At 38.2% G+C, this 26,295-nt stretch overlaps 1 protein-coding gene across 1 annotated transcript in view; it reads left to right on the forward strand.

The window, feature by feature from the left end:
- The first annotated feature begins 9,975 nt into the window (after positions 1-9,975).
- Positions 9,976-26,295, forward strand: part of LOC124716802 (glycine N-methyltransferase-like) — a 38,012-nt gene continuing 21,692 nt past the window's right edge. The window contains exon 1 of the mRNA XM_047243351.1: positions 9,976-10,168. Within this exon, the coding sequence (XP_047099307.1) occupies positions 9,976-10,168 (193 nt within the window). The remainder of the gene's footprint in view (positions 10,169-26,295) is intronic.

The following is a 26,295-nucleotide window of genomic DNA, read 5'->3' on the forward strand; positions in this document are numbered from 1 at the left end:
TAGGCAGTTATTAACCCTTAAACAGAAACATAGGTCGATAGTACTTAATTAGAAACATCCAGTCTGGGAGACCTGATTTTTCCTCCTCCACATTTTCAAACTGTTAGGCAGTTATTAACCCTTAAACAGAAACATAGGTCGATAGTACATAATTAGAAACATCCAGTCTGGAAACCTCATTCTTCCTCCACCACATTTTTTTTTTAGATTTATCATTTTTAATATTTTATTAATGTGTTTAGGGTACTATTTTTGTTCTTTTCACATGAAACATCAAATAGAGTATTATTAAGTTTTATTCATTCAAAATTAACTGAGGTTATTAGACAAATATTGTGCTTCATTGTTATTGAAGACTTATATTGTAGCTGTTTATAAGAACTTGTAACTGTTTGTAAAAACCAGTGTTTGTTCATTTCTGATAGGACATGTGGTTCACGTTCTCCCATTGCATTCCAGACATATTGGATTTTCTTTCAGTCTTTGGAAGATGGACACTCAGGGCAGGTCTTCCTCTTCTCAAATTCATTGCATGATACTTCACCATCTCCTCCAGCAATAGATTTCTCATCATAGATTTCTTGCCGTATGAGGTCGTTGATATCTTGGGGCAGATTGGGAATGGTGAGCTGTCTTGTAATGTGTGGTTCTATTAGAGAGTGGACCAATGTTTAGATGAATCTTATCCTTTTCATGAGAGGGTTTTGTCAGTAGCACAAATAGAGTATGAAACTGTTTACTTAATGTTTATAAGTGTGTAAAAAAGAGCTAATGACAGTCTCTTACATCCAGAGGGTCTAGCCGATCTTTTATCTTGGTATAATAGGAGATAATTTCTGACTTCCTCTTGTTAGAATCCATCACTTCGCTGTGGTGCTTAGAAGCTGTCAGAATAACTGCTTTGTTCTTCTTGGGAACAACAGACAACAAAGTAACAGATAACTCATTTGTGAAACCATAGAGAACTGATCCTGTTGGATTAGATTTATCAGACTTGAATTAGGCAGAATGACAGTTTGATTTTTGTTTTTCATGGTTTCAACAAATGTCAGAAATCTTTTTCTCAGTTCTTCCGCCAGTCCATGCATGAAAACCAGTTATCTCCAGTGAAATTTCTGTTTGATCTCTCAGTAGGTTTGCATAAGCGCAGTGTTGCTTGAGGAGGTTTTGAAAAAAATTCTTATCGTCTTCATTTAGCCCAATGCCATCACTGTCGTCTCTGGTATAAATGTAAGCTTTGAAAACATATGAACTAAATGGGCCAGCCATTTGTTGTACCTTGATGCCATACTTGCTGCATTTCTTTGACATATACACACGAAATCCACACCTCACTCAGAAAATAACAAACGTTTCATCAGCTGTCACATTCTAACTAAGCCAATTCATCTGCTGGGAATTATTCAGTATTTCAGAGATGGCAGCTGCACATTCGCTTTGCTTCCTCACCTCATGTATGGTAGAATCACCAAACTGTGAGAAGTTGATCAGTATTTCAAACCTTTAGACAGACATCTTTTTTTGAAACATTGTCTTGACGAAACAGAGACATGACATTTTCATGTCCAGATTTGAAAATGGATACGAATGTTTGTACACCAATGAGGGCAGGAATTTTTACAGAGTCAGTGTTATGATTGTTAGATTGGTCTGTTCTATCAATCAGGCTGGTTCTCACTGGCAAAATATTGCTATTTGTATGTAAAAAAAATGCTGTCAATTGTAGCTTGGTCAGACGAATGCTCCCAAATTGCACAAATGTTCAGATTATGCTGTTATGCTATTCCAGACAAATACAATTGACTTTAATACAGTTTCTTCCCTTATTGCGGTATACTGTGAAAAAAATACGGGAGACTGTCCAGTTAGAGATTATGAAGTACTTCTTACTCCTCTTAATTTTATCTGGTTTCACTCAATTCCTGCTCCACTGTTTCATTTTTATTGCGCCTTAGATTACTATTTTGCACGTTATGACAGTATGTCACCATAGGAAGAGTTAAGTATTAATTATTCGAGTGTGTATTACAGCACGAGCTTGCAGCATGTGGTGCACTCTGTGTTGGTCCGCTTAAGCACTGGACTCAGATGCTTCGTACTTAGTTTGGCATTTGTCTGTGTGATAGCTGTTCCTGTTATTAATCTTATAGTTTAAATGGATTTTAATCACATTGTCCTTATGTGACTCGAACACCTCAGCTGGTGACAGATGTAACAATTTTTAGTTAAAGTCATATGAGTACTAATTCTTATTTTCCTTTAACGAATTACAGTAATTTTATATTCATGATGGGAGCAAGGCACCACTTGAAAAAAATAAAAATAAAAATAAAAAATAGGTAACTCCTGGTTCTTCTGAAACTGATACTAACAAATGGTATCAAAACGTGGGTCAAATGTAAAAATAGATAAAAATTGGCAACTGACAGGCTGTGTACTTTATTAATTGGAAACTTACTTGCATTTGCTGCTAACAGCCATGTTCAGGACTCTGAAATACAGTTGACTTAAGGCAACAGAAGTAGATATCAAGGGACACACACTGGCTGAGGCTCTAATGTGAAGTCCTGGATATCCAGGTGGATAGTATGCTGAGGAGCCACACGTTAAGGATAATTTAATAAATGGCTCAGTTTTTCCAGTAGTCACGCTCAGCCGCAGACAAGATTACTTGTTTGCTTTCACTCAGTTGTATCCTATGGTATAATCTTCTGGGATAGAGGTTCCCAACCTTTTTGGCTGTGTGGACCACCTGGTTTATAAAAATACAAATAAAAATATAAACACATATGAATAGACATGTATATACAGAGTGTAACAGGTAAAAGTGCAGCAATTTTTATATGTGCTAGCTCAATATGTGCACACATCTGTGCGTTGGTTGTATTTCTCTGCGTTGAACAATAGTCTGACAAACATGTTACAAACTTTATGACCCGGTTTATGCATAGCTACACTGCATCACTAAATGGACTACACCTGTCCCAGATAGACTGTTTTGTGTCCACACTTCAACACCTGAGCTTCTGCCCATGGTAAAATAAGCATTACTAACTTGCTTGTGCTACATCTACTTGAAGTACCAACCAACCCAACAACATATGACACCAATAGAAATGTCTGCAATTATACCCTGTGTGTGTGTGTGTGTGTGTGTGTGTGTGTGTGTGTGTGTGCGCGCGTGTAAGAGAGAGAGAGAGGGAGAGGGAGTGTGTGTGTGTGTGTGTGTGTGTGTGTGTGTGTGTGTGTGTGTGTGTGTGTGTGTGTGAGCTAGTTTTGAAGTTGGTGTTTAAGCTAGTTCAAGGATTAGCCTTTCGATGATTCAATGTTTCTACTGTCCTGTGAATAGTCTCCTTTATTTCTAAATTATTTGAATGAATGTTAATGTGTCTACAAGATTTTTAGCACTTGGTACACGATAAAATTCATGAATAGATTATGTTTCAGCACTGGGCTACTATAATAATAATAAAAGTAGTAATGATCAAAAAAACAAAGCAAATAAAAAAAGAGAAAATTAGAGATTTTAATAGAAGAGTAGACTTTGAGAAAGCTTTTGACAATATTGACTGGAATACTCTTTTTCAAAATCTAAAGGTGGCAGTGGTAAAATACAGGGAACGAAAAGCTATTTACAATTTGTACAGAAACCAGATGGCATTTATAAGAGTCGAGGGACATGAAAGGGAAGCAGTAGTTGCGAGACAGGGTTGTAGCCTCTCCCCGATGTTATTCAATCTGTATATTGAGCAAGCAGTAAAGGAAACAAAAGAAAAATTCAGAGTAGGTATTAAAATCCATGGAGAAGAAATTAAAACTTTGAGGTTCTCCGATGACAGTGTAATTCTGTCAGAGACATCAGAGGACTTGGAAGAGCAGTTGAAAGGAATGGACAGTGTCTTAGTGTCTTGAAAGGAGGATATAAGATGAACATCAACAAAAGCCAAACGAGGATAATGGAATGTAGTCGAATTAAGTCGGGTGATGCTGAGGGAATTAGATTAGGAAATGAGACACTTAAAGTAGTAAATGAGTTTTGCTATTTGGGGAGCAAAATAACTGATGATGTTTGAAGTAGAGAGGATATAAAATGTAGACTGGCAATGGCAAGGAAAGCGTTTCTGAAGAAGAGAAATTTGTTAACATTGAGTATAGATTTAAGTGTCAAGAAATCGTTTCTGAAAGTACTTGTATGGAGTGTAGCCATGTATGGAAGTGAAACGTGGACGATAAATAGTTTGGACAAGTAGAGAATAGAAGCTTTTGAAATGTGGTGCTACAGAAGAATGCTGAAGATTAGATGGGTAGATCATATAACTAATGAGGAGGTATTGAATAGAATTGGGGAGAAGAGAAGTTTGTGGCACAACTTGACAAGAAGAAGGGACCTGTTGGTAGGACATGTTCTGAGGCATTAGGGGATCACAAATTTAGCATTGGAGGGCAGCGTGGAGGGTAAAAATCGTAGAGGGAGACCAAGAGATGAATACACTAATCAGATTCAGAAGGATGTATGTTGCAGTAAGTACTGGGAGATGAGGAAGCTTGCACAGGTTGGAGTAGCATGGAGAGCTGCATCAAACCAGTCTCAAGACTGAAGACCATAACAACAACAACAATAAAAGAGTTAATACTAAACAGGTAAAATTTAAAATTTAACAACGAAAGTCAGTATGAACATGGTTCTAAATTCGAAGGCTAGGGGCAGAGTGTTGTTCTATGTGCTCTTCTGTGATGTCAGACCGTGTTACCCTCCTTCTCTCTTGTAGCCATCACTATTCTTGTGCTACAAAACAGTGCGAGAATGATATTGGAACTGTTTCTGACACAGTATTACAGCTGATGTGTGACAAATACACTGTAGAATTAACATTTCTTAGCTCCCTCCTGCACCCACACCCCTTTGATGTACCTTCACTCATGATGCGCGCAGTTTCAGAGCTCACGTGTCTGTACAGTTCACAGACCCTCTTATAGAGGCCACCTCGGTTGGCCCCCTTTCTTGCTTTGGTGAGCTGCCAGGGAGACATTAGGCCTACTATTATCAATTGGTGAAAGAACCCAAAGCAACAGTATCGTCGAGGTGATTGATGCAGTCATGCACAGAGGCTGTCAGCTTACCCATCGGCTTCTTATCAGTGACCATTGGTGTAGCCTATTCACTGGAAGAAATAGGCTGAATGTCATGGAGCGACAGCAGTCTAATTCGGTCTTGACAGTTGGAGAATATGGTACCCATGCTACATTTGGTGCTAATTATTTCAAAGAATATATTGTTTCTGCCAAAACTATTGTATTTATTTAAACTATTTACATTTCTCATTGGGTCATTAAATAACTGCAAGCTGATGATCAGTACCCTAAAGGGACTACTTCTGTGTCTTGTGTATTTTTTTGGTCAATGATTAGATGGAACTATGCAAGAAAAAGAGGACGATTAAATCTTTATGTTGTACTGACATTAAGGTTATTAGAGATGACCTCTCTGACACTTGACTTCCTAGCCACTCATTTAACCATAATGTACAGTTGACCCCTCTAACAAGAAACTTTTCTGAATATTTGGAAGAATGCACACATCTGCAAGAATGGTAGCAAAAGTGATCCATGAAGATCCCAGTCAATATCTTTGACATTCAGTTTCTGTGTAGTCTCAGAATGTATTGTGAGCTTAAATGTCCTCCATGCTGAGCATCATTGATTCCTAACACATCAGTTAGCCAAACCCAGTCATTTCCCACACGACTTGCTGAAAGTTGTGGACTGAGGGGTTTGGGTATATGCAGTGTTTCTTTTCTTCGGAAAATCGTTTGCCTCAGTGTTAGACCAATGCTTATTGATGAAAGTATGATAATATTGGGTACCCGACAAAATATGTGACTTCGTTGAGGTATTCTCGGTCAGTGTCACTGACAAATGTTAAAGTATCCTCAGGCATACCACAAGAAAGTCTGTTGGGAGCATTACTTTTTGTATTGTGTATTAATTAACTACCTTGCAGACAGTGTCACTAGTTTGTTGTCGTTACCTATAAACAATACTGTCCGAAAAAAGCTGGACAGACATTGTCAGGTACGTAGAGTCTTTCCTCCCCTCCCCCCCCCCCCCCCCCTCCCCACTCTGCCCACCCACCCACAATTTGACTGACCTAAGGTTGCTCTCAAAGAATTCAGTCCAGTTTCTTTAGCTTCTCCATTGTGCTCTGTTGTGTGTCAAACAAACCTGTGAACTGTGACCTCTTTGTATACATCTAGTGTACCACCCAGTATCCTTCCAATGGCCCCAAGTCTAACACCTGTTTACTTACAACTGGGCCCATGTCATAATTCATTTCATATCTCTACAATTTGAAACACACAGGTGTTTGTATGAGTTGACTAATTCCGTTGTGACTTGTTGATATTCATAAAATAATTAGTTTCTCTTCATTTTGTGAAGTGCACAATTTTACATTTCTGAACATTTAAGCAAGTTTTTCACCATTTTAAAATCTTACTGTGATCTGACTGGCTATCTGTGCAGCTTTTTTTTTCAGTGGTACTTCACTGCAGGTAACTGCTTGATCTGCAAAATGTCTGACGTGTATGAATATTGCCTGGCAGGTCAGTAACATGCAAGAGAAACAGTAAGGGTGCTAACACACTCCTCTGGTGCATGCTCAAAATTGCTTCTACATTTGACGATGACTCTCCATGTGTGTTAACTTGCTGTGTTCTCCCTACCGAGGAATTTTCAGTTCGGTCACAAAGTTTGTTCAGTACCCCAAATGACCATACTTTCATTAATAAAGCCTTGTGTCATACTGAGTCAAATGTTTCTCAGAAGGTAAACAATATTGCCTCAATCGATGGCCTTTGGGATGTCACAAGATAAAAGGGCTGGTCGGGTTTCGCACAGTTGATGTTTTTGGAATGTCTCTGTAAGTCCTCTTTATACAGATGGTTATGGGACCTCAGCCGTTCAGTATAAAATGTTGAACCAAAAAACCCTCAGCAGTCTAAATTTCCAGTTACTTTATTTGAGCAACCAGTTTCAACTCTACGTTACACCAACTTTGGGGCCCCTGACCGACATTTAGGAAGAATCCCACCTCTAGTCCAGTCAAAATAGGGGCCAACATTCAGTGACTGGTATCCATAGACTTCTTCACAACACAATGATCCCTTCGATCATTTCCCTACTTGACAAGATTGCTGGCACATATTTTGACTGGACTAGAGGTGGGATTCTTTGTACATGTGAGTTGGGGAAGGGGGAGGGGGGGGGGCTTAAGATGGTGTGCTGTAGCAGTGAAACTGGTTGCCCAAACAAAATAACAACGTTTTAAAAGAGTAAATCACCATTTAACTGTGTGTGTGTGTGTGTGTGTGTGTGTGTGTGTGTGTGTGTGTGTGTGTATATGTGTGTGTGTGTGTGTGTGTGTGCGTGTGTATGGTCTAACAACTTTTAGCATTGTATGTGATAATGACATAAAAGCTGAAATCTGAATAGTATGAAAGGTAAATGTAATAATACACAGTCAGATGGCAGTTTACTCTTTTAAAACGTATTGCATGACTGGCTGAATGTCATCAAAATTTTTTTTCAAATAACAATTGGAAATTTAAACAGCTGAAATATTTTGTTTTGACCTTTTTTTTCAGAATGTGTGCTAGTTGGCACTGAGGAGGTCATTCTGTTCGAGTTACCACATACATTTTACTGAATAGGTCCAGTTGGGAATAACTGATGCAGACAAAGAAGGGCAGAAGAACTGGTCACAGGTTTATTTGCGTTGGTGGAGAGCCTCACGGGTGAGGTGGAAAAGCTGGACTGGCAGACACATGAAGATAAGACTGCACATATTACATGAAAGCATGCTTTCAAAGTTTACAGAACCAGATTTAAGTGAGGAACCTAAAAATATACTGCAGTCCTTACAGCCCTGTAGCTAGTGCAAAGAGAAGTATGGACTAGTTTACAGCATGTAGCGAAACATTTAGATATCATTCTTCCTCCACTCCATACGTGAAACGGAACAGAAGAAACCCTAATGTGTGTTACTGTGGGAAGCAAGTCCTACAGTAGTTTGCTGCATACACATGCAGGTTTAGCGAGGAAGGAGAGCCCGACTGAAGCTACCCAGCCCCCCCCCCCCCCCCCCCATGCATGTATGGTGACTCGACGGCTGCGCCACCTCGCTTCACAGCAACTTCTCCTGTGTTTGGTGCCTCCACCCTTTTGTGTTTGTGCCACATATTTTGTTTCGATTGTGAAAGGTTGAAATTTAAATGTTAGAGTTTCAACAACTGGTGCGTAATTAATTGGAGGAGGGAATGGGAGGTGGGGGGGGTGGAGTGGGCAGAGTGACAGCTTCGTTATCTGCCTACACCTTGGAGCTTCACGTAGGCGTAGTGCTTGAAGGAGTGCCGTACTGTCACGGTTCAGTTATTGGTAACAATCACAGGCACGCTCTGTGCCAGATATCTGACAGCATGGGTGACATCATGGAGAGAATGGCTGCGGAGTATAGCACAGGTGTGGGTGTGCTGAATGTGGAAAACATTAACTCTGCGAGTACACACCTTCAGTCACTATCAGGCAGCTCTGTTTCTCCTTCCAGTCCTCTGCCATCTTCAGAGGGAGAATCGCCGTAATCATTTTTGCTGTCACTATTTACACCACCTAAACGTATTATTATTTTATCTCTTTCATCGCAGAAAGAGATTTCTTGCTGCATGTTTTCTCATTCAATTTTAAAAATCTGTTTTCATGTGGGAATCCAATCTTCAGTCTTGAATTAAATTTCTCCTCACTCAAATGTCTCACAGATGTTAAACTGCAAAGAAAGCAGTTTCATAGAAGCTACCCAATCTATCACAACAGACCAAATATTCACTATTGGATTTAATTCCAGGTGGTGAGGAGGAAGGCATAAAGCAATGTGTCCAGCAGTTACTAGCATCTTACTGATGAAATACTTGACGGTCCTTGGCTTGGTTCTCAAATAAGCTCATACAGAATAGGTGTCTGCATGCCATCTGAGAATGGGATATGTTCCTTTGTCAGCCACTTTCTGATATTTTGTTTGGTAGAATTAGACATTGGGGCTTTGTTTATTTTAACCTTGTGATATTGAGCATTGTTGAAAATTACTACAGAGGTAGGCTTTAAATTGAGCATCACTTGTTCTTGTCAACCACTCTTCATAATTTAGTTGGTTCATGTGGTAGTGATAATCTCCCATTGCTTCGTTTGACTTCCACATGACAAGTGCATTAGGGATAAAGAAAGTTTCACCATCTGCATGAGTTATTATTGGGTGTTGTCCCTTTGATACCTTTTGAGGAGACTGAATTTTATTATCATTCCATGATTTCCTACTCATGATGATAAAATGAAAATTTCATTAATGTAAACAATTAAACAATGGCTCCTGTTTTCTCCCTGATTTTTTTGTTTTTAATTGGTTAATATACCCAATTCTTTTTTCTCAGATGTCACTTCTCTCTAACAAGATGAGACTGCTTCTCCACCCCCCCCCCCCCCCCCCCCGCCCCAACCCTCACCCAATCCCTCCCCCACTCAGTGGAGATCTAATTTCATTAATAACTAAATTATAACTTGAAAGTGTATAGCTTCTTTAATTCCTTCCATTGTAGGCACTCGTTTTTCTGTCAGATAAATGTTGCAAACAATTCTGCTGACAACAGCTTCATCAAAACCATCAATGTGTATAATTGTTTTACATTTAGTATTGTTTTTGTGGACTTACTAATTCCGTTACTCTGCCAGATTCCAAATACAAACAAGGAAAAACCCACACAATGCACACACGGGGCAAACTCAAGGCAGCCAGGTGTATTAGCACTGAACAGTACCTCTCCGCACATACGCAGTGGCCAACTGGTGGTTGTGCTGTAACAGTCGCAAAGCTCTCAGATGCCTGGCGTGCAATGTATTTATTGTGAGTAATCACTGTTTCTCCTTATAGAAATGGACAACGTATTCCACATGCGGTCGGCAGGTGCCGCTGCCGAAGGAGTCCAAGACCAGTATGCCGACGGCAGAGCAGCACGCGTCTGGGAGGCATTCATTGGAGACAAGAACTCCCGCACGCAGAATTACCGCAACTTCCTGGTCGGGCTCTTGAGGAAGAATGGCTGCCAAAGAATTCTGGATGTTGCCTGTGGCACCGGGTTAGTTGTATTTCTGCATTTATTTACCAGTTCCTCCTCGAGTGACAGTGTAGCACTCGTATTGTAACGGCCAGAGCACTCTGTAACCTGTGCAATCCGTCATCGATCTTCTCGTTGCTTTGTCGTCTAATTGTTGACTACTGCAGGTGCTTTGAGCAATTTATGAATAATTCATATCAATAGAATCAATATTGCTCTTCATTTTATGCGTGCTTATTATTACTGTCCGTGCTGATGGTGCTTAACTTATAGATTATAAACATTGGATTTCTAGCAAAACAGATCAGTAAATTATGTATACTTCGAGTGTGTATGAAAATGGAGCATAAATAATAGTGTTTACATTAGGCATGGTATTGTATTAGCAAGTGGAACTACCCTACCTCACTATGTTACAATTCCTTATAGGTAAAATCAGATAATGGAAAATCCAGGATGGAATGTAACAATATAATGAAAAGGATAGTTGCTATTCACCATATAGCGCAGTCACAGAAAGGCACAACATAAAGGACTGTGGGAAAGTTAGCTTTCAGGCAACAAGGTTGTCGTCAAAATTAGAAAACACACTCACACACGCACGCGCACCCTCTCTCTCTCTCTCTCTCTCTCTCTCTCTCTCTCTCTCTCTCTCACTCTCTCTTTACATACTTGTACAGAACATACTCTCTCTGCTTAATGTGTGTATATTCTGAATTTATTGGCTGTTGAGTTGAGTTTTGCATACCATTTGATATTTCGTGCTGAAATGTCTGACAGTAGTCAGCCAAAATTGCTGTACACGTTTAACCCTAATAGTATGACGCTGTCTCCGAGCTGTCCTGATGAAAATGTTCGCTGCATTCATTACTAACTGAACCTGTGTTCTCGGGGAAGAACTAAAGGTGTGAGTTGATGAAAATAATTTTGGGTGAAGGTTGCAACCCAGTTGTATGTATGCAGTAACACACTTTTTGCTGAACATATACATAATAGACAATTTTATAATTTTCGAGGAAGTTGGTTACGACCAGTCCAAGTGTCACTCAAACATTTCTTTCAGCAACATTCTCAGAAATCACCCATTAGCAGTGATCTTCCTTAATTATGGCCTATGAACAAACCTTCCTCTACTTTCAAGAGACTCAACTCTGGAAACTCATCCAATGTGTGCAGTAAAGTGTCTGAGTCTTTGTCTAGTGCCTTTATGAAATTATTTGTGAGTCCCAGCTTTGTATGGAGAGGTGCTGCGATTGCACTCATCACACTCAACTGACAACATACAAAGGATGTTTTTACATTCTGGCTACAAACCATCTCTTGCTGACACCTTCTTTTATAATGGGGATTTCTACCTGCAGAGCTCCATGTATGAATAGAACAGCAGTAGTTGCTGTACACTGTCTTGTCTACATTCTTATGAGAATGGCGATTACTTTCAGATCACCACGGATACACCAGTTGCAGTTGAAGTACCTTATATTTAGATGGAACCTTTGTCAGGAGCATCATTATTCCTGCTTCCATTACTATAATATTAATCTCCACTCTTGTTGACACCAAACATCAAAATATAAATTTATTTATTTTTTACCCAGTATCTTCTACAGTATCACATGTTCTGGTAGCTTCATAAAGGATTATTCTCTGCCCAGAAAGGTCAGTCTAAGCTTTCACTTGGTTGACACCAGGTAGAAAAGTTATTTGTGCTTGGATAACACTTCGTTAACCATTACACATGACACATGAAGGTAGACACCAATTTGAAGGGTCATTGTTTGATTCTGTAGCAGGGTGTATACACCCTGGGAACCTGGGAGCAATGTGGGAATTTTTTCATCGGGGAAAACCCCAGGAACTTTTTAGAATATCAGCAAGTTTTCATTGTTTTAGTTTCCGGTTACATTTTTGTTATTTTACTGGTAAGAACTGATAGTGTAACAAAGAATTGTATCTTTGCCTGCTACAGTAGAATAATATTAGTACAAGAAGACAGAAAGGAGAGAATAACATCAAAATAAAATTTTAGTTGCAAAGAAAATGCACCGTTACAACAAAACAAACTGCACATATAAGTGTCTGCTGGCAGCAAAATATGTCAAACTGCTCTCAATGAGCATGGTGTCACAACTGTTTACATTTATAACAGGTCGGGGGGAAGTATGGCGATTGGTGGTTCGAGAAGCATTAATTTCAAAGTAATTTCCTCTTACGCAAGATGAATTATGTTATGTTTGAGAATGTGTGATGAATTTCTTAAATCACAGAGCAGTAGACTCTTCAGAACTGAAATACAGAGGACCAGCCACTTTGAAAAATTTTGGGCCCAGAAGACCAGCCATTTATGCCTTTATTTAAAATTTTACTGTCACATTTGTGCTTCATATGTCTTAAAGGGTAATGCACTAAAAAAGATCAAGCTTGAAGGTTAATTTTTCGTATTTATTTCAGTTGTTTCATAGATTAAAAGTTATGAAATAATGATGGCCAAAAAGTGTAATTATTCTTCAAAAAAAGTGTGAGATGAATTCTTGAGCAATTAACAGCAAAAAAAATTTTGATGGCCAGCATTATATGTGAAAACTTAATTTTTCATGTAGTTGTACTGGACAGATTAATTTAAAGTATTATCTTTTCATATTTGTGTGAGCACACTACTTAAATGATGTTGCCATTGGATGGTGAATCAATTAACGTGAGCTGTGATTGGCTGACAGAAGTGCATCACAGTCTGATTTCAGTGCTTCAAAAGCTACCGTGCTGTAATTGGTGGAATTCATATTTTTACTTTGATAATACGAAAATATGCTGTATGCATGTTGCTGTGCATGAAAGATCTTTATACCTTTACCATTCAAAGAATTTGTAAGTTCTGTAACTCACAGGGAACATATATTGTCACTTAACATGGAACAAGTGTATTTTCAGCCAAGAAAAAGGATATTTTCACCTGGGGAAGAAAACATTTTTAACCGGGAAATTGGGGAACTTTTTTTCCTCTGTGAGATATGTGTGACCAACCACAGATCAAAAAACCTATTTTAAAGGCTTCCAAGGCTTCCTTGTGGTGTGCACTGTTTACAGTGTAAAACACACACACACACACACACACACACACACACACACACACACACACACACAGACAGACACAAAGTGATGAGCGATAACATTATGAGGACTGCTCACTGTGGGACTGAAGCTCATGTAATGGTACTGTGGGCACATGACACACTAAGGGAAGTACGCAAATGGACTTTAGACAAATGGGGAATCAATCTAGTGGAAACATAGGTCGTAAATTAGGAAATCCACTGACAGAAGCAACTCTGACAATGATGCCTGGCACCTGCAACTGACGATCTCAGAAACACAGAAGCCGGTCAAATGTCTGTGTGCTACTGTCATGAACATCTACGGAAAATGGTCAGAGGAGGTGAAACAAGATATCAGACATCCTTGCCTTATCACAGACTGTGGGCGTCAGAGACCTTGCAGACAGTGTTAATACTAACCTCAGACTTTTTGCAGACAATGTAGTTGTCTGTAACAAAGTACTGCTGAAAGAAGCTGCAGAAATATTGTCAGATCTTGATAAGATTTGGAAGTGGTGCAAAGATTGGCAACTTCCTTTAAATGTTGAGAAATGTAAAACTGTGCACTTCACAAAACAAAAAAGTATAGGATCCTATGACTATAATAACAGTGATTCACAGTTGGAATTGACCAACTCATACAAATACCTGGATGTAACACTTTATAGGGATATGAAATGGAATGATCACTACAGGTAGCTGTAGAGGGCAAAAACCGTAGAGAAAGACAGAGATTATAATACATCCAGCAAATAATTGATGACGTAGGTTGCAAGTGCTACTCTGAGAAGAAGAGATTGGCACAGGAGAGAAATTCATGCTGGGCTGCATCAAATCAGTCAGAAGACTGATGGGATGGAAAAAATAAGGTTTGATTAACACACAAGTATTATGGAGGTGTTTTGTAAGCCCACATGGGAGTCCTTGGAGGGAAGACGATATTCATTTTGTGAGGCATTATTGAGAAAAATTTGGAGAATAGGCATTTGAGGCTGGCAGCAGAACAGTTCTACTGCAGCTGATGCTCATTTTGTATAAGGACCACAAAGTTAAGATAAGAGAAATTAGGGCTCATATGGAGGCATATAGAAGATTAGTAATGGTACGAGATACCCTCCACTGTGCGCCATGTGGTGGCTTGCAGAGTATGTTTGTAGATGTGGATGTAGAATGCCTAACTCATCAACAGTGCCTCGAATTCCTTTGTTCAACCTTTGGCAATCAATTGTCTTCAGCTTCACGAAAGGTTGTCTGTAATCGGTTTGTGGAATTTTATTGTAATGTATTTCATGGAGGTCGGTTTGGATTGGTAAAGATTATAGAGAATGTGGACACTGTGAGGAATACGACAGACAGGAGTGAGACATGGCTTACCATGAGACAGAGGCACCTTTACACATATATAAAACTGCTGTGCACTCCGTTTTGTACAACTGTTTATCTGCAAAGAAGACCCGCCCATCCTGCAAGGATCTGCCCAAAGACTCGTATCAGATAGTGTAAGGAAATGCTGAAACAGTTTCACTGAGCAAATTCAAAATCCACATATAACTGTGTAACTGGGGCCCAAACTCAGTTGTATTGATATGAGCCCAGATGTGAGGAGCAGTGAACTGCTGGCAGTGTACCCAGCTGAACTCGAATCCACAACAGCGCTTTGTTCACAAAACAGATATGCTGGACTTGTCACAACTATCGTGTTAAAAGATTGAAGAATAAGTAATGGCAAATGGTATGCTACATGACAATTTACTTGGTGTGACAAAACAATGCATGGACAGCAACCTCTGTCGATTTAAGAACCTTGTGAGTCTGTTCTTCTGAAAGCATGTGTTTTTTGAGGCACTTTTCCAGAACTTGTTCGAAAGCATACAAAAGTGTATAAGTGTTAAAGGTGAGTATTGAGAGAGTAACTAAACAATTTGTGCAGAAAAGTTTGTCTTTCATTGTTTTTATAAAAAACAATTTCATGAATAAAGACAATTTTTTATAAGAAAGGTAACCCTCAAGAACTGCGGTGGAAGTTTACATTTAAGGGAGGGTTTGAGGTCTTTGCTCAGCTTGTTAAGAATGGAGAAAGTGTCGAGGAGGTGCATGTTTTACAGAATAATAGTGTGGTTGCTGAAAAAGTAATTCAATCTGAAGACTGCAGTGGGAGTGGAAAATGTAGGTAGAGGTGTAATCTGAGCAGTCTTCTCTTTCCTCCCTGACATGGCAGAGAACACAGGTTATGCTGGAGCCAGGGTGGCAATTCTTCTGGAAAGCCTGGAATTCTCAGGGAATTATATTTGACCTGGAAAAAACAGGGAGTTCTGCGTTTTTAACCTAGCACTGAAACTGAATTTTATTGAGTTTTATGAATTTAGTGTGTTAATCATATGAATATTATCCCATTTAAATTATTAATACACTGCCACTCCTTTTGAAACATTAATTAACTGATTTATCAAGAGCTTCTTGACATCTTCCTCCACACGCCTGGAATTCTTGGGGATTTTTTTTTTCCAAGTTTTTAGCTCACATTCACGATGCCTGCAGGGGGTGACATCACTCAGTGATTCCTGTACAGCACACAAAAATGCAACCATTGGCTCGGATGGAAAGTTAGAAATGTAGTGATATACTGCAGCTGGTTTTGACTCTGCGATATACTGCAGCTGTTTGATCATTGAAGATACTGAGAACATTGTGATGTTTTGTCTGGTCATTGTACAGTTCACAATATTTAGTTGTTTTTTCTGTCTCTACGTAGTTTGAGCTCTCTCCTATTTTTCTTGTTTTCCAAATATTATATAAATACTTTGGTTTTTGTAGTATTGCAAAGTGCCCCTCCTCGAACCACGACCTGCAGATCTGGTGGTGTTCCCTATGGGAATCCACGGTAACCGTAGCTGCCTGCGCTCTTGGGACCCTCTAGTAGGTACACCTGTGCTAAGCCTGGCTCCCTAGCGGCTCTGCCGACCTAGAACTGGAGCCAGGCATTGCAACAAAATCACCAAAGCTAAAATGTAAATAAAATAATGCTGCAACTCACTTGCCAAATTGGCTAAAATGATTACGGCAGTCTATGTTCTTTTGGCAATGCTTTTCCAGTAAGTGTGTTGCATGTTAAAATGACTTCACTATTTTAAGGAAGGCTGCATGTTACACAGTCATGTGAAAGAATGACCTTTACTGTCGCGTCGATGAGGGTTCAGGCTTGAAAGGTGAGCAAGTCTGTGAAACAGAACACTGATGTCCTTTTGGCAGCTTTTGAACTTAGTTATAATTCTGAGCTGGGGACAGTTGCTTCTGAAACACCACAACCAATTTTTACTTTCTGTCTGCAATGGCTTTGCCACTGCCGTAATGTCAAACCACAATCTCTGTTCCTTCTTGGGATTTCCACAGTGCATGCCACACTTGGTGCAGCACTTCCTACTGAATTCATTTTTGTCCCTACTGCGAACTAATTAACCATACCTGTGATTATTCATGGTGCTCTTAGAATTTCCCTGTCCTGCCTTTTAGGACACCTTGGTATGAATCTTAGACTGATGAAGACTACTGGAGAATCATTCTCAAGAGGAATTGGCTGTAAAGGTTAGAGAGAGGCCCAACTAATAAAGCCACCCCTTGCCCCCCTCCCAAAAAACTAGGTATTTTTTTCTTCCCTGAAGATGGAGACTTCTGTTTCATAAGCCAGTACCTCTGCGTTCTATTTCAAATGTTCTACTGGCAGAAATTGGAGAAGCTTCATTTATTCAAGGTAAGTACTGAGCAGAAATGCACAGTATCAATAGTATCACCAACAGCTGAGAGTAACAGTGACAGCAAATGTAAAATTTAATGAATTTGTGTAAAAAGTAGCACAGAATGCAAATGGAAAACAGGTCGTTGGGAGAATCTAGTAAGTACCAGATTGATTGTTTCCATCACCGTACTTTTCTTTCCCACTGATAAACCTTCTAATATTTTTCCTTTCTGTTTCACAAGTGTTCTCCCTTAAAAATTGTCCTTCCAGTGGTATATTCCCATCAAATATTCAGCAGTGAAGGTGAGGTTGATCTAATAGTTATTTATTTTCAATACCTTTCTCACTACCACTACTGATTTTTTATAAAAGTAGCCTCCTGAGGTTTGCAACATTTAAAAATGGTCACTGTGCTGAATTGTCATAAAGTGCAAAAAATAAGAGCACTCCTGTTCATAGGTTTGTTGAATTTTCAGTTCGCACACAACTACTACTTGCTTTCATGGTTTTGCTTACATTACCCATTTTATACTACTGTACATACGTAATTTGATTACATGCATCCATTGTGGATACTATTATGTTACTCCCTTCTAATAAATGTTCATAAATAAATACGAGGGGTGTCTGAAAAGTCCATGCAAAAATAAAAACTACTTACATGTTTGGGGTAACCCTTGTTTATTTTTCGATATAGTCTCCTTTTAGACTTACACACTTCGCCCAAGTCTGCAAAATAGCTATTAGTTGCTGCAATCACCTCCTCGTTTGAATAAAATCTCTGTCCCGCCAGACATTTCTTCAAATTGGGGAAATAATAGTAGTCCGAGGGAGCCAAGTCTGAAGAATAGGGGTTGTAAAACGAGTTGGAATCCTATTTCCATTAATTTTGCGACCACAACTGCTGAGGTGTGTGCTGGTGCATTGTCGTGATGGAAAAGGATTTTTTTTCAGTCCAATCGCAGGCGTTTTTCTTTCAGCTCGGTTTTCAAACGGTCCAATAACAATGAATAACATGCACCCGTAATAGTTTTACCCTTTTCCAGATACTCAATGAGGATTATCCTTTCCGGCCAAAAGACTGGTCTTCACCTTTTTTGGTGCAGATTCTCCCTTGGTAACCCATTGTTTAGATTGTTGTTTGGCCTCAGGAATATAGTAATGTATCCATGTTTCATTCACAGTGACGAAACAACACTTAAAAGTCCTGCGGATTCTTCGTGAAGAGCTGCAAACCATCCTTGCAACACTTCACACGATTCCATTTTTGGTCAAGCATGAGCAATCACGGAGCCCATCTTGCGGATAGCTTTCTCATGTCCCAATGTTTGTGCAAAATATTATGTACCCTTTCATTCATGATGCCCACAGCACTAACAATCTCATGCACCTTAACTCTTCTGTCATCCAACACCATATCATGGATTTTATCAATGATTTCTGGAGTCGTAACCTGCACAGGATGTCCAGAATGTTCAGCATCAGTTGTGCCCATATGGCCACTCCAAAAATTTTGAAACCACTTATAAACTGTTCTAACCGAAGGTGCAGAGTCACCATAATGTTTATCAAGCTTCTCTTTAGTCATCTGAGGTGTTTTGCCTTTCATAAAGTTATGTTTAATCACCACACGAAATTCTTCTTCGTCAATTTTTTGACAATCACTTGGCTTCCTTGATTCACATGAATGCCAAACACGAAGAAATAGACCAATATGGCTGAAACTTGGTGTGCATTCTTTCCAAAGATGCTACTAACTAAACATGACCTCGATTTGCGCTGGTGGTGCCATCTCTCAGACTTTGCACGGACTTTTCAAATGCCCCGCGTAAATAATAAATAAAGGTTTATTTGCTCATAATAACTTTTACAGTCATGGACATAGTAGGTTTACAAACATACAAACATTAATAAGAGTTTAGAAATAAAGATAAATTATACACAACATCATTAAAAATCCTTTATGGAGTACAAACATTTAGCAATTGACAGATGCTTTAATTTTGTCTTAAATATGTTTCCATTAAACAGTTTTATATTATTTGGCAGTCTGTTACGAAAATGTCTTCTAGCAGAAATTGGACTATGGTCTGTCGCTCTTTTATTATTAAATAAATGTGATAATCCTCTCTTTTTCTTGTATTATAGGTATGGATTTCACTATTGATTATACTACATTCCATATTTTCTTTTACAAACAGTATTGTCCTGAGAACATACAATGAATACACTGTTAGTATGTTATACTTAATGAAGTATTCTCAACAGGAATTATGTTTACTAATATTAGCTATTATCCTAATTGCCTGATTCCAAAATAGATTTGTGTTAAGACAGGTGGCACTGTTATGCTAGAAAGGCGTTTTAGCTGGAGGGTGTCACAGGAGATTTTTTTACACATGTAGCTGATGTGCTTCTTGCATGTTAGATGTTCATCTACTGCAATACCCAGGAATGTATGTTTATCAATTGTTCCAACTGAATTCTCTGCTCAGTATCTATTTGTCTTGATTTATAATTTAGCAGAAACTCCACCAGAATTGTCTTGTCCTTATTTAGTGCCAATTTGTTTACGGTGGGATATTCTGTGATGAGGTTAATGTTTTCTGTATTATTTTGCACTGGTCACTGTTTTGTAGAGCACCAGCTTATGAAGGAAGTATCGTTGCCATAACTTACTTGGTTTGATTTTTGTACACAACAAACATAAAAGGCCTGGTAGTGCTTTTCTGAGAGACACCACAGTTAAAAATTTTATAAGAGATTTTACTGTTTGTGTATGTCCCCCAGTTGTATGATACAGCTTAACACATTGTCTCCTGTCAGCAAGGTAGATCTTAGCAAGTCTAATTCCACTCCTCGGCCTTCATAAGTTTCTAATTTATATAGAAGAATGGAATGAGGCCATGGATAGGTCTAAAAGGGTGCCAGTAACTTAGTTTCCATCATCAAGTTTAACCAGTACCGCTTGAAAAAAATGATACAAAATTGCATTATGAGAAATATAAGAAAAGTTAAATTTCCTGAAAAACATTCACTAGAATTACAATAAAATATAATTAGATTTTAATACTGTGGTTCTGGTCCATCTTTAAAAATGAAATATATAAAAATATAACAGTATTTTTGAAATGACAATAACTTTAGTACCCGTAAATCCCTAACATCTCATTTCCCAAACATTGTCATCATCATCATTGTTGTTATCAACATCATAAATCTTACATATATCACAGCATAAACCTTGTCTTAGTATCATACTTCACAATACAATTTTATCATTTTCATTTCAATGTAAGCCTCATGAACATCACAAAATATCTCACAAAACTTCATAATAATTCCATTAATATGCCTAAAATAGAAAAACTGCTTTACTTTATAAACCTTGCATTTTATTCTTAATATTGCAACGTGATTATTAAACCAAGAAAAATACACTTTGCCTCATAGAGTCGTATAACCATTAACTTTGCATCGGTCTGAAAAACATCACTTTTTGTTACTGTATGCCTCTATTCAGCAAAATTAACATAGGTTATGAAATAATTACATTTTCATTTTGTTTTAAACAGTTTTTGTTGACTAAAGCACTAGATGTTTTGGCACTGCAAACACTGGCTGACTATAGTAACATTTTATCAGTCTGACTTTCATTTATGTAAAAATGGAAATTTATTTTTCAATATGCATGTATGTTCCCTAACATGACAGCAGTTTTTTGAAATCTATTTATCTTCAGTTAATTCCAAACACCAGTAATACAAAATATTAGATCATGGTTTTCGTAATCCATGTAAAAGATTTTTCCATTTCTAACTCTGGCTCACATGAACAGCAATTGATCCATACACAGTGAAAAATCCAAAGTACTAATAATGCTTTACATATCAGAAGTTTTTCATTATAAACAGTAAATAAGTCTTATTTTCCTGCTGTCTAGTTTGCAAAATATATTTTTAATTCAGCATATTTAATAGTAGTGAGATTATTATTTTACTGCACACTTACATGATTTTTATAATGAAACAGTTGATGACAGACTGACAATATAATGTAATTGTAACAAAGGTAAACAGATAAAGTTACTGAAAAATATTGGAGTATGGAAATTCAACCTGTTGAAGTAATAGTCACAAGTAAAAATAAGTTCTATAGTCAGTTTTGACATGACAGAGTATAAAATACAAACACTAGCTATAAATTTTCATAGCACACAGACAGAGTGAAAGTACATAGTGCACTCAAAATTATTCCATGTACAAAGTAGTTTTCATTAGTTCCAATGTCCGCTCCTGGTAGCTGAGTGGTCAGCGTGATGGAATGTCACACCTAATGGCCCGGGTAAGATACCCGGCTGGGTCAGAGATTTTCTCCGCTCAGAGACTGGGTGTTGTGTTGTCCTTATCATTGTTGTTTCACCCTCATTGACACGCAAGTTGCCGAAGTGTTGTCAACACGAAAGACTTGCACCAGGTGAACGGTCTACCCAACGGGAGGCTCTAGCCACACGGCATTTCCATTTTCTTAGTACCAATAAATAAGATGTCTTTTTTTTTAGTTAGTCTTTTTTCCAGCTGCTACCTATATTTTTGTTTTTAAATGGCATTTCTCATATTTCAAGTAATAGTGACTTCATCTCTTATTACCATTTCACTGGACAGTGCAGTTTCCTACTGTGTTTAATTCCTGTTTTGCTTTGATGTCAACTATATTTTTATTCTTTTTATGTAACTTCTTACATTATTTCTTATCCACTTCCTCCAATTACAAATACTTAGCCATAACTTTTTGCATCAACATTGTTTCTGTTAACATCATATTTCCCTACAGTACAGTGATATAATCATCATTATCATCATAAAGCCATAACACATTTCCTCTCACAGAATATTCACTTCCCCTTACAATTCACAATTAAACATCAACAGCAATAAACTTGCCTTACAGAAATGTGATAACAGCAACATAACATTCATTTCACTTTACCATGTTACAGATACCAAAACTAGCATATTCAACATTACCTACTTTACACACAACAGGACAAGAGCATAGTCATTTCACATTACATGTAGAATAACTGAAAATAGCTGACACTCATGAGAAACATTTCTGTTCAGATCTTTGCTTTTGATGTTGCTTGTAATAACTCACATTGTCTTGTACATATTACTCTTACCACAGCATCAGTATAAACCAAAAATTTATTAATTTCCTATCTTGCCAAAAATGAAAATGGTTATGCAGTTTACTCTAGAATAATTTCAACTTTTAATACATAGTTCAATACATTTGAACATGACCACCATTGCTAAATGAAACACAAAGAATATGAAATATTTGAAAACTCCAAACCACCAACCGTCTTCACTAATCAGTTCTAGCAGTAAGAGTGTATAAAAAATTCCTTAAATTTCTCCCCCCATGAACTATGGACCTTGCAGTTGGTGGGGAGTCTTGAGTGCCTCAGTGATACAGATAGCTGTACCATAGGTGCAACCACAATGGAGGGATATCTGTTGAGAGGCCAGATAAATGTGTGGTTCCTGAAGAGGGGTAGCAGCTGTGTTGGTACTGCTAGTGACTGAAAGCAAGGGGAAACTACAGCCATAATTTTTCCCGAGGGCATGTAGCTTTACTGTATGGTTAAATGATGATGGTGTCCTCATGGGTAAAATATTCTGTAGGTAAAATAGTCCCCCATTTGAATCTCCAGGCAGGGATTACTCGGGAGGATGTCATTATCAGGAGAAAGAAAACTGGTGCTCTACAGATCGGAGCATGGAATGTCAGATCCCTTAATCGGGCAGGTAGGTTAGGAAATTTAAAAAGGGAAGTAGATAGATTAAAGCTAGATATAGGGGGCATTAGTGAAGTTCGGTGGCAGGAGGAAAAGACTTCTTGGTCAATTGAATACAGGGTTATAAATACAAAATCAAATTGGGGTAATGCAGGAGTAGGTTTAATAATGAATAAAAAAAAATACGTGCATGGGTCAGCTACTATGAACAGCATAGTGAATGCATTACTGTAGCTGAGATAGACACGAAGCCCACACCTACCACATTAGTACAAGTTTATATGCCAACTAGCTCCGATTCGTAGATGATGAAGTGATTGGAGAAATGTATGATGAGAATTAAGAAATTATTCAGATAGTAAAGGAAAATGAAAATTTAATAGTCAGGGGGGAGTGGAATTCGACAGTAGGAAAAGGAAGAGATGGAAAAGTAGTAGGTGAATATGGAATGGGAATAAGGAGTGAAAGAGGAAGCCGTCTGGTAGAATTTTGCACAGAGCATAACTTGATCATAGCTAACACTTTGAAGGAAGATTGTATATGTGGAAGAGGTCTGGAGACACTGGAAGGTTTCAGATAAATTATCTAATGGTAGCACACAGATTTAGGAACCAGGTTTTAAATTCTAAGACATTTCCAGTGGTAGATGGGGACTCTGACCACAATCTATTGGTTATGATCTATAGATTAAAACTGAAGAAACTGCAAAGAGGTGGGAATTTAAGGACATGGGACCTGGATAAACTGAAAGAACCAGAGGTTGTAGAGAGTTTCAGAGAGAGCATTAGGGAATGATTGACAGGAACAGGGGAAAGAAATACAATAGAAGAAGAATGGGTAACTTTGAGAGATGAAATAGTGAAGGCAGCAGAGGATCAAGTAGGTAAAAAGCCGAGGGCTAGTAGAAATCCTTGGGTGGAGAAAATATAAAAATGCAGTAACTGAAGCAGGCAAAAAAGAATACAAACGTCTAAAAAATGAGATCGACAGGAAGTGCAAAATGGCTAAGCAGGGATGGCTAGAGGACAAATGTAAGGATGTAGAAGTGCATATCACTAGGGGTAAGACGGATACTGCCTACAGGGAAATTAAAGAGACCTTTGGAGAACAGAGAACCACTTGTATGAATATAGATGGAAAACCAGTTCCAAACAGAGAAAGGAAAGCAGAAAGATGGAAGGACTATATAGAAGATCTATACAAGGGTGATGTACTTGAAGGCAATATTATGGAAATGGAAGGGGACGTATGTGAATATGAAATGGGAGATATGACATTGTGTGAAGAGTTTGACAGAGCACTGAAAGACATAAGTCAAAACAAGGCTTCTGGAGTAGACAACATCCCATTAGAACTACTGATAGACTTGGGAGAGCCAGCTATGACAAAACTCTGCCATTTGGTGAGCAAGATGTATGAGACAAGCGAAATACCTTCAGACTCCAAGAAGAATATAATAATGCCAATCCCAAAGATAGCAGGTGTTGACAGGTGTGAAAATTACCAGACTATCAGTTTAATAAGTGACAGCTGCAAAATACTTACACGAATTCTATACAGATGAATGGAAAAACTGGTAGAAGCTGACCTTGGGGAAGATCAGTTCAGATTTTGGAGAAATGTTGGAACACGTGAGGCAGTACTGATCCTACGACTTATCTTCGACGATAGAGTAAGGAAAGGTAAACCTACGTTTCTAGCATTTGTAGACTTAGAGAAAGCTTTTGCCAATATTGACTGTAATATTCTCTTTCAAATTCTGAAGGTGGCAGGGGTCAATTATAGGAGCGAAAGGATATTTACAATTTGTACAGAAACCAGATGGCAGTTATATGAGTTGAGGGCATGAAAGGGAAGCAGCAGTCGGGAAGGGAGTGAGACAGGGTTCTAGCTTATCCCTGATGTTATTCAATCTGTATACTGAGCAAGCAATGAAGGAAACAAAAAAAATTTGGAGTAGGAATTAAAATCCATAGAGAAGAAATAAAGGTTTCAGGTGACATTGTAATTCTGTCAGAGACTGCAAAGGACCTGGAAGAGCAGTTTAACGGAATGGACAGTGTCTTGAAAAGGGGATGTAAGATGAACGTCAACAGGATAATGGAATGTAGTCTAATTAAGTCAGGTGATGCTGAGGGAATTAGATTAGGAAATGAGACACTTAAAGTAGTAGATGAGTTCTGCTATTTGGGGAGCAAAATAACTGATGATGGTTGAAGTAGAGAGAATGTAAAATGTAAACTAGCAATGCAAGAAAAGCGTTTGTGGAGAAGAGAAATTTGTTAAAATCGAGTATAGATTTAAGTGTCGGGTAGTCTTTTCTAGAAGTATTTGTATGGAGTGTAGCCATGTATGGATGTGAAACATGGACGATTAATTGTTTAGACTAGAAGAGAGTAGAAGCTTTTGAAATGTGGTGCTACAGAAAAATGCTGAAGATCAGATGTGCAGGTCACGTAACTAATGGGGAGGTACTGGATAGAATTTGGGAGAAGAGGAATTTGTGGCACAAATTGACTAGAAGAAGGGATTGGTTGCTAGGACACATTCTGAGGCATCTAGGGATCACCAATTTAGTGTTGGAGGCAAGCAGGGAGGGTAAAAATCGTAGAGGGAGATCATGAGATGAATACACTAAGCAGATTCAGAAGGATGTATGGTGCAGTAGTTACTTAGAGATGAAGAAGCTTGCACAGGATAGAGTAGCATGGAGGGCTGCATCAAACAAGTCTCTGGATGGAAGACCACAACAACAACAAATGCGATATAAAATGTACCTCTGTAACATTGTCCATATCATAGCAAAAATTTCAAAGTCCATATTTAAATCAGTCTCATTGAAATTTAACTAATAAAGCAGAAAAGTCTTAGAATTTTCACTCGGAGACAAAAATTTTAGTATTATCACTATTGTCTTATATGTGGATGACTTGCGGACCTCTCCATGATGTCATGTAGTATAATTTTTGCAACTTCTTCTTACTCAAATGTAGTTAAAAAATAATTTCCTCAACTCAGTTTCTGTAAGCATGCACAGTGCTACTACTACATTTTACACTCATTATTACTTTAAAACTTATCAGCAAGCTAGAACTGTGTATGTTTTGACCACAAACAAATATAATTTCACTTTTACTGGCAGACATACTTTCAGTTGTATTGGAGGAAACAATAATATTTTCAAATTTTTCATCAGCATTACCTACCTGTCTATATTTACTGGCTACAGCATTGTCATTGTATACTGAAATTTGTGATTTGGGTCCTGTAATAAGCATTTTATTAGTTGCAGCATTATTCCAAACATGTACATTACTGTTTCTAAACTGTTCACAGAATTCTTCTTGGTACAATGAGCACCAGTTAAGCTGTAATTGATTAGAAAATAACAAAAAATTGTTGAAGGAAAGAATCGTATTTGAAAATACTTTTATGCATGCAGATGTTCAAGTGACAAAATCAGTGTTAATTACTAATTCTGATTCTTCATTAGCCCTGACTGGATCATTG

The sequence above is a fragment of the Schistocerca piceifrons genome, chromosome 9 (assembly GCF_021461385.2).
Source record: "Schistocerca piceifrons isolate TAMUIC-IGC-003096 chromosome 9, iqSchPice1.1, whole genome shotgun sequence".
NCBI classification, from domain to species: domain Eukaryota; kingdom Metazoa; phylum Arthropoda; class Insecta; order Orthoptera; family Acrididae; genus Schistocerca; species Schistocerca piceifrons.